Raw genomic sequence first — 8,503 nt, 5'->3', positions numbered from 1 at the left:
TTTATTTATCCTGCTCACCTCATTAAATAAATTATGAATTTTCAACTGCAAATTAGAATCAACTTACAAGAAGAAAATTTTATAAATAAGCTATATATTTGTTTACCTTCAACAACTTTTGAAATGCTTTCCAGCAAAAGGGTATAAAGAGGAAACTTTAGGTTGATTGACAGACAAAAAGGCAAGCACAGAGCTAGGCAAAGAGAAGGATCATGGATCTGCATGGTCGGGAGCAATAAATTACATTGCAGGCCCTAATTTTGTATGACTGCAGATGTGCCATTCCTTACCTTGTGGAATGTGTCATATTAAGGAAACAAGGGAATTTTCAAAGATAAACATTATGGAAAAAAATGGCATTAAACAGAAGTAAAATCTAATGGCTTTGTTCATGTTGTCTCCAAAAGTGGATTCCATTTTATCATGCAAGCTAAGCTTTTAGCCACATTCTTAACTAGATCATCTGTGCATCTATCCGACCATTCGTAAACAAAGAAAGGGCACATGAAAAATATGCACATATACCAGTACATTACTTTATCATAAATAATCTTATGTTGTATAAACCCTTCAATAATATAACTTGCCAAAATACTTTTCAATTGCAAGCTTTCTTCAGAGCATCATACACATGCTGTAATGAAGAGTCTTCTACAAGCAAAATCTTCTCCCTTGATTTTGATCCAGAACCTAAAGATACCTGTCTTTTTTTTAATCCCAGAACCTGTTCAAAGAGTTGCCCATTCTAAGTAACATGATAGGAGATGATTTAATGAGGCTATTTACAAATACAAGTAGAACTACACAAAAGAGAGAACAATAAAAACCTAATGTACTTAGCTACTAAAACTCCATATATGTGGTTAAGATAAATATCAAAGTGGGAACAATCCACAACACTTATTAAATAAATTCCACATAGGACCCCATGGGAGCACTTGACAAGAAAGTCATGAAGATTCATTGCAAATTCTACTGCAAAAAGAATAATCGTTGGACAAAATTTGTAATCTTTCCCATATAGAACATAACTAAATTTCATGGAATGCTTTTGGTTCTCACATAAAAGCTGTCAAGAAGTGCAATCCCAGCCATGAACATTCCATCAATGATAAGATGGATTAACTATTATGAAGTTTGTGTTTCAAAATACCTAGGTTCAAAACAATCAGTGTAATACATGTATTAGTTTCACTCTCTTCTGGCAATATCCTTATGAGAATAATCATCTTTAATTTTGTTTAGTGATAGGTCACATTTTAGTTAGACCTTTTCTAAATCATAAATTCAAACATTGAAAGGAAAAAGTATGGTTCCAAATTCCCAGGTGTGAGAATGGAGCCTTAAAATCCTATAGACCGTGGGCTCCTATAGCCAGCTTATCCTAGTAGCATTAACCATATTCCAAAATCACAATAAAACTTTTGAAGTATAGCTAGGCATAGATAATTCTTACCGAACTAATATACTCAGTCAGTGCCGCATTTGCTTCTCCATCTCTCGCAGGTGCATCTATCTGTACTCCAACTGCCTCATCACCAATATCTGTTTCTCCCCATGACTATACAATCAAATACAAAAGACAAAATGACAGTACAATAATAAAATTTTCACAAGAACGTGCACACCCATAACCTTTAAAACCACAAACATGTGCCTACAATTTTACATTTATACATATATGTTTGTTCCTGAATCGAGGGTGACAATTATGTTTATGTATGTGTGTGTGTACATTTATTATTCTACCAATTCACCTATCAAAGAGGATATCATATTTTAGGTATACATCACTACCCACAAATGTTATAGTAATCAATAAGCTATGATAAGCCAGTATGCTTCAAAGGCTTTGCTAATAAGGAAAAAGTATAGAGGGTGAAAAAGCCAAAGCATTGGATTATGTATACCAGCCCTCTCCCTATTAACAAAATCTTAAAAGTGCTTGTGTGCTACATAGGTCCTATTGCCTTGTAATTTTTAAAAAAGATTAAAATAATGGATCTAGTCCCACAAGTACATCAAGTAGCATGTAACAAATGTTTGAAACTGGCAAGCAAGTAATAAGACTATCTTTTAACTAAAAACAAATCTTCATCTTGTGTAAACTCAATTTTGATGGCACCTCAAGAGGCAAGCACTTCAGATGCAGGGTGCATAACTAGAGACTTCCAACGAAACATGGCCAAAGCTGCCTCCAAAATGTTAAGACCAGCAATGAATGATGAAGCAGAAGCAAAAGTCTTACTACTTGGCCTCCAGCTGATAAAATCATCCGTCACTGATTAGATTTTAATTGAAGGTGATTCCATGGCAATTATCCTATATATAAGGAAAAAATATTCAACAAATTGAATAATCCACAATATCCTTAATGAAACTTGGGAGACAATGGATTATATATCCTCATTCATAGGAAAATTATTGCTATTGCAAAGAAAATAAAATAGCAGACTTTCTCAAGACATCGATAATCCTGAAGAAACAATCATCAGTAATGATGTCAATAGTTCCCATGCCTATGGAAGCTTCGGGAAAATGCAACCAGTCAATATAATCATGCAAAGTGTAGATGGAACAGCCATTGACATCACTTATAATTAATGCTTGGGATGGCAAGGTGCCTCACACACTTGCACATGTTCAAGATGTCTCTTTGGAAGGATGTTTACCAGCTTTAACTCCATTTTACTCCTAGCATTCTACACAGCTAGCCAGAGTTCTCAGAGAAACAAGAATCATGGAGCCAACCATCAACATTGACAGTGACCTATGTCAAACGGTTTCATTGGTGAAATTAAAGAAGCCAAGATGAGAAGAGTCTTCTCCTTCTAGTGTGATGGTATCCTATAAGCTATTTAGGAGGTTCTTGGACTGGACTTCATAGAAGGCACAAACAAACCAAGTGCAGGGTCAACATGGACATCTTGTCTACATTTGTCACTAGTATCTTCATCATAACAGGGGACGAGGACCAAACTAAGGCATTGGGAAAATATTATATTTGGGACAAATTCAGGGTGAGACTAAATGAGGCCATTGACAAAGTGAGCCCTATTAGACTCTCCTCTCTCCCCTACACAGGCTCAAAATTTTCTAGATTGACTTCTATGGGCACAATGCATGGAATAGAATCAAGGTTGGTGGCACTGATCAAGGAAGTGGTTGTCATCCAAGGTTGCCTCTAAGGAAAGGAAGACACACACAATCCCTCATTGGATGTCACAATGAAAGCTATCGGATTCTTGAAACGAAGGCATGGTAAAATGTCATGTCCCGTCAATAAGTGGAATTGCAACCATATTAATAGGGTTGCAGCCAAAAAAAAAAAAACAGGTAAGCAGGGCCGACCAAATAGGATAAGAAAATAAATAAATAATAAAATCAAATTTCATTATAGGGCCAACCTGGGTTAATTCAAGGGGGGCTGACTGCTTTTTAATTTTCACCCTATGCTTGTCTGACCTCACTTATAGGCGACTTGAAGAATAAACAGAGTCAAAATACAATTAGAATGTGGCCCAACTTTATCTGGGGCAGCACCTCTTTGAGAAGGTTTAATAATAAACTAATTATGTTTTATTTAATACTGACCGTTCTTGGAGTGTCGCCTCTTTTGGTGAAGAGGTATGCTGAGTGGTATAAAAGGGTGATCCAAGGAGGATGAACAAGGGCATAGGAAGTGAGAAAAATGAAATGGATATAACAGATCAATTAAGAGAAGAAAATCACAAGAATATTTCAGATCTATAAAATATATACAGCCCTTTATAATTGCAGTTATATATGTAGAACCTGTGCTAATACTGGTGTTCATATAGATCTTAAAAAAATATACGTATGCAGATTTGAGATACGAGCATGCAGATCATGAAGGGAAATCAAGCAATCTAAGAATCAGATATATCAAAGGAAAAGCATTGAAGGAGATCAGCAGTCTTCAATATAGAAATCAGTCCAGATCTGAACCGTATTTATCAACAGTCAATAATACTCTGGCTCTTTTGGTATGCATGAATAATTGTTAATATATATACGTGATGAATGCAGAAAAAAATGCACAATCATTATATACCACTATAAAATATCTATGCAATTAACACCATGTATATTAGACATGAGTAGTTATATGATTTCCAAATATACAACAATCAATCATGGCAAGGTGAGAAAGGTAATACAAGGAGGGGGAACGGCTACAGATTCCACACTAGGTACACCACCTCATATGAGATGGAAAAAGGCCACATGAGGCCAAGAGGGATGGTAAATCCACTCTTGGGCCTAGGGTAGAGGATCACTTTGGGCACCCTATTGTAGCTTCTCCTCCAACCTCTACATTGACCGATTGTTGGGATGGATTCAAGGGAGTCTCAATCATAGGAGGGTGAATAAGGGTGGCATGTTGAGGGAGAACAGCTATAGGACACCTCACTAGGTACATCACCTCATATGAGATGGCGGAAGGCCACATGAGGCCAAGAGGGATGGTATATCTGCTCTTGGGCCTAGGGTAGAGAATTGTTTTAGGCACCCTATCATGTCTCCTTATCCGAGCTCCGTTATGATTGAACCCAAACAATGAATTAGATATGTTATATGACTAAAATCATTATGAATACATGAACTTTAACCCTAGTAATAATTGATCTTATGAATTTTATCTTCAATATTTGTCTAACATGATTGCAAGATCTCAACAAGGATCTATCTTGCTTTTACATCCTTTGGGTAAAGTTATATCTCTAACTATATTATGTTCCCCATTTATTGAATTTGTGAATCTAGGGCAGAATCTAGGGTAATTCTCAAAAGGGAACATTACATAAAAGAAGACAATACCTAAGGCTCAAATTTCATAAATGTCTAATTGTTTGTCATAGTCACTTCGGTCAAGGCATTTCAATGTCATTAATATAAGTCCTATCAATGTCCAATCATAGCTTGCAATCTCCCATTAGGTCGTTTTGTACAAGAATGTCAAATGTGTAGTCTTTAGGGGAGGCTTTGTTAGGAATCATGGCATGAACACTGCTAATTTTGTAAAGATGTCAACACAAGATCATATGCTCTATCCACAAACAAGGTAAGACCTCAAATATAATTTCTCTTAATATTTTAATAGAATTGGTGAGGGCCCTTATCCATCACTTGAATTATCAAAAACAAATGTATGCATCATAAAATAACATATATGTTGAGTTATCAAATTGGAGTTGGAATCAGAATTGGGTATGTGGATATGATATGCAGGTATGGCAAAAAAATTTGGCGGGTTGGGTACATCCATTCAAAAAAATATAAAAATCATAAATAGATATGTTTGCAAGCCCAAAAACTATAATATATTAATATAAAGCTAATACTATTTTAAATTTAAAATTTTAACTATATTCTCTAAAAATGATCATAATACGGTTTTATTTTTTTAACCATATTTGAAATGGTTATTAAATAGAATAGATATGTTAATACTACAGCTATTATATAATATAGATATTAAAAATTCAGATACTATTAGTAGTTATTAAATTATTAATAGATATCTGTTAGTAACTATTAGATATGGAAAGTAGTATTGATTCTGAAAAATATCAATAGTTGCTTCTTGAGTCCACATTAGAAAAGAGTAGGAAAAGAATCTAATCTGGTCAAGTCTTTGTGAAAATATCTGCTACCTATGGGACAAGGGTCCACCTTCATTAGGGTAGGGCTCCTCTCTCAACCAATATCCTAAGTATTAGTTGTAATGTTCAGAATGACTAGGGATAAAGCTTGAACTCAATCAGCTTTCCATTTATATTTCTATGAGTAGATTCAGATGTGGGTATAGTGTGGCGACGGTCATTTAGGGTTTCATGCGTTAAAGAGTTAATAAATTTGCATTTAAAACTTCACCAACTTCTGGAATTGCTCTAGAATTGCTCTGGATTCTCCACCTCAACCTGAGAATCACCCAGGTTCAAGCTGCAACATTTCCAAGAAAATCCGACAATCCCAAACTGAACCCTATGCAAACCCACAGTTGATTCCATGCTGTACCTGATTCTGGTATGACTTGTACCCAGAAATGGCCAGTTTTCAGAATGATTTGTTAACATAGCATTTATACAATTTTATTTTTTTTTGCAATGCATCCCATTAACAAAGTTGCATTTCAGATTTTGCTAGCTTTTTCCCATGACTTCATACTTACCTATATGCTTGCAATCAATTCCTTGCATGGAAATTAAGTTGTTTACATTCTGTGAATCTTCCATCTGGGCTTGTGTTTTAAGCTCTGTTTCCAAGCACTTCTTCAAAATAAAAGTTGGGATCCCTTTGCCATATCTACCATGTTCTCTTTCTGTATTTTAAGATGTGTATTGCTTCTCCCTTCTTTCACCTTCCACAGATTTCCTTTTACTATTAAATTGGATAATTTTGCAGGCTTTTACTGCCTTTTCACTTGGATTAGATTCCTCTATTTCCATTCTTTGATCTTAATCGAACTCTTGATTACCATTCTCTCCTACCCTTCCTTTACATGTTTGATCACTTTGGTGTCACACCCACTTCATGCACTATCGGCTCCAGATACTTAAATGACTTCTTTGAATTCATATCCTTATAGGATATTCATATCTTTTAATGCATTTCTTTCTAGATCTTTGGAGTTGATCTTTCCTTGTTAATCCCTAAAGTTTCCTAAGCTCTTGACCTTTCTTTTGTTCTCGCTTGCTATTTTTATCCCATTTTCTGTTAAATGTCTTTGGATGTGATCGTTTTTAAGTTTTTGTACTCATTGGGCAGAACGAAATACGCTTGTAGTTGATATGATGAATCTATTTTAAAAAACCTTGTTTTAAAAGTAAAGTTTCTCGGCAGGAAATGATCTCAGTTCCAGTTTCACACATAATTTATGTGTTGTTTGCCAATCCTCCTTTGACAGAGAATTGAGAGGTACATATATCACCTCAAGTAATTCACAAACCATATTGAATACATAGTCTTACCATAGCTCATTCCGGGTAGCGTACAGTTTGATCCAACATATGTGACCACTCATGGGAGGTCATCTTGAGGTGAGTTGAAATCCCCCCTCGAAAAAAAAAACTGAAAAAAAAATCAAACTTATATATTCAAGAATTTCATAATAATCATGTAACAAAGAAGGAATCGAAGATCAGGCAGATATCAATACCCAATACATAGAAGTCATCAATTTGAATAATTCATAGATGCATAAAACTACCTACACACTGTTCCTCTGAACCCTACACTCCTGAACTCCAAATAACACGAGAGGAAGCAGGCATGCCCTAAAATAAATGAGCCAGGAAAAGGAAAAACTGCTTTGAAATCATGGAAAACTATACAAGAAAAAATTGCAAGAGGGAAAAGTCTCCTGTATTGAATTTCATGGTCCCTCATTGAAACCGATATGGATTAAATAAAAAATTGAAGAAGAAGAGGTAAAACCTGTGATGGCAGAGAGCTTGGATCCGGGCTTGGCATGCACACTTATAGCCACTGAAGATGGAGTCACCTGTCGAATGCATCCTGGAAACGAATTGGAATTAGAATTGGGCGTGATATCTTTAGAGGCATTATCTGCTTGGGACTTTTTTGATTTTGCACGAGGCGGCATTTCTGGCAAGGATTAGCATTAATGAAAATACTGCTGTTGCAAGATAAAAAGGAAAAGGAAAATGAACAAGGAGCAGGGTGGAATTTGACGGCCACCCCTAGTCATATGATTTTATTATGACGGTTTGGTTTTTTCTATGCTTTTCATTTGATGTTTTAAGAAATTATTAATTGTGAAAAAATATTTAATTTATGAATAATTTTATATAATTTTTTATGTTTAAATATTTTTTATCAATTTAATCAATAATACATATTAAATTTGAAAAACATTTTCATTATTTTTAATAAAATAATATGCAAATAATCTAGTTATTATTTTTAAATATATTATTATATATTATTGATATTAACTAATTGTTGTTAATGCTATAGAAATTAACTAATTATTGTTATTGTTATAGAAATTAACTAAGTAAACAACTATATATTATTGTTATTATTGAATCAAAGTTCAAAACCCTTCTCTCTAGTCTACCTATACATTTCTTCAATGGTAGCTTGAAGACATATTTTTTAAGTACCTAAAAAAGAACATATATACTAGCAATTGCACTTTGATGTGCAATGGGTACGCCGAAAAGGTGTGGAAGGTCAATTAGGGAAATTTTTGGTATATTTTGCGTATATTTGTTCAATGCATATGTTCAATTGGTAAGCCATTTAAAAATTGATATTGTTTGTGCAACCATGGTCTCAATCAAGAAATGATAGCTTAAAATGAACTATGCATCTAGTTGTAGGGATCCAAACATAATTTAAAAAAGAAAGATAGAGATAATGAGATATACGTAGAGAGGGAGAGGAAGAGATGGGAAGATAGAGGTAGAGGGAGCAAGAGAGAGATAAAGGAGGTAATAGAGAGAAGAAGAGA

General features: G+C 34.5%; 1 protein-coding gene across 1 annotated transcript; it reads right to left on the bottom strand.

Annotated features, from left to right (window-relative positions):
* Positions 1-325: 325 nt before the first annotated feature.
* Positions 326-7,687, bottom strand: LOC131061279 (uncharacterized). Its single transcript, XM_057994862.2, has 3 exons — positions 7,462-7,687; positions 1,457-1,545; positions 326-724 (listed from the first exon to the last, which is right to left on the bottom strand). Exons 1-3 carry the CDS (start codon positions 7,628-7,630, stop codon positions 599-601), a joined length of 384 nt encoding a protein of 127 aa, XP_057850845.1. The 5' UTR covers positions 7,631-7,687; the 3' UTR covers positions 326-598.
* Between the last annotated feature and the right edge of the window lie 816 nt (positions 7,688-8,503).

This window comes from Cryptomeria japonica, chromosome 11 (assembly GCF_030272615.1).
Source record: "Cryptomeria japonica chromosome 11, Sugi_1.0, whole genome shotgun sequence".
Lineage (NCBI taxonomy): Eukaryota > Viridiplantae > Streptophyta > Pinopsida > Cupressales > Cupressaceae > Cryptomeria > Cryptomeria japonica.
The sequence above is the reverse complement of the archived record's forward strand: the minus strand, read 5'-3'. Positions and strand labels throughout refer to the sequence as shown.

Excerpts from the sequence above, each read along its gene's own strand:
- LOC131061279 (XM_057994862.2), bottom strand. The coding sequence starts at position 7,630 with ATGCCGCCTCGTGCAAAATCAAAAAAGTCCCAAGCAGATAATGCCTCT. Across the intron at positions 1,546-7,461 it reads CAAGCTCTCTGCCATCACAG|ATATTGGTGATGAGGCAGTT; the intron begins GTTTTACCTCTT and ends GGGGAGAAACAG. Across the intron at positions 725-1,456 it reads TGACTGAGTATATTAGTTCG|GTTCTGGGATTAAAAAAAAG; the intron begins GTAAGAATTATC and ends CTCTTTGAACAG.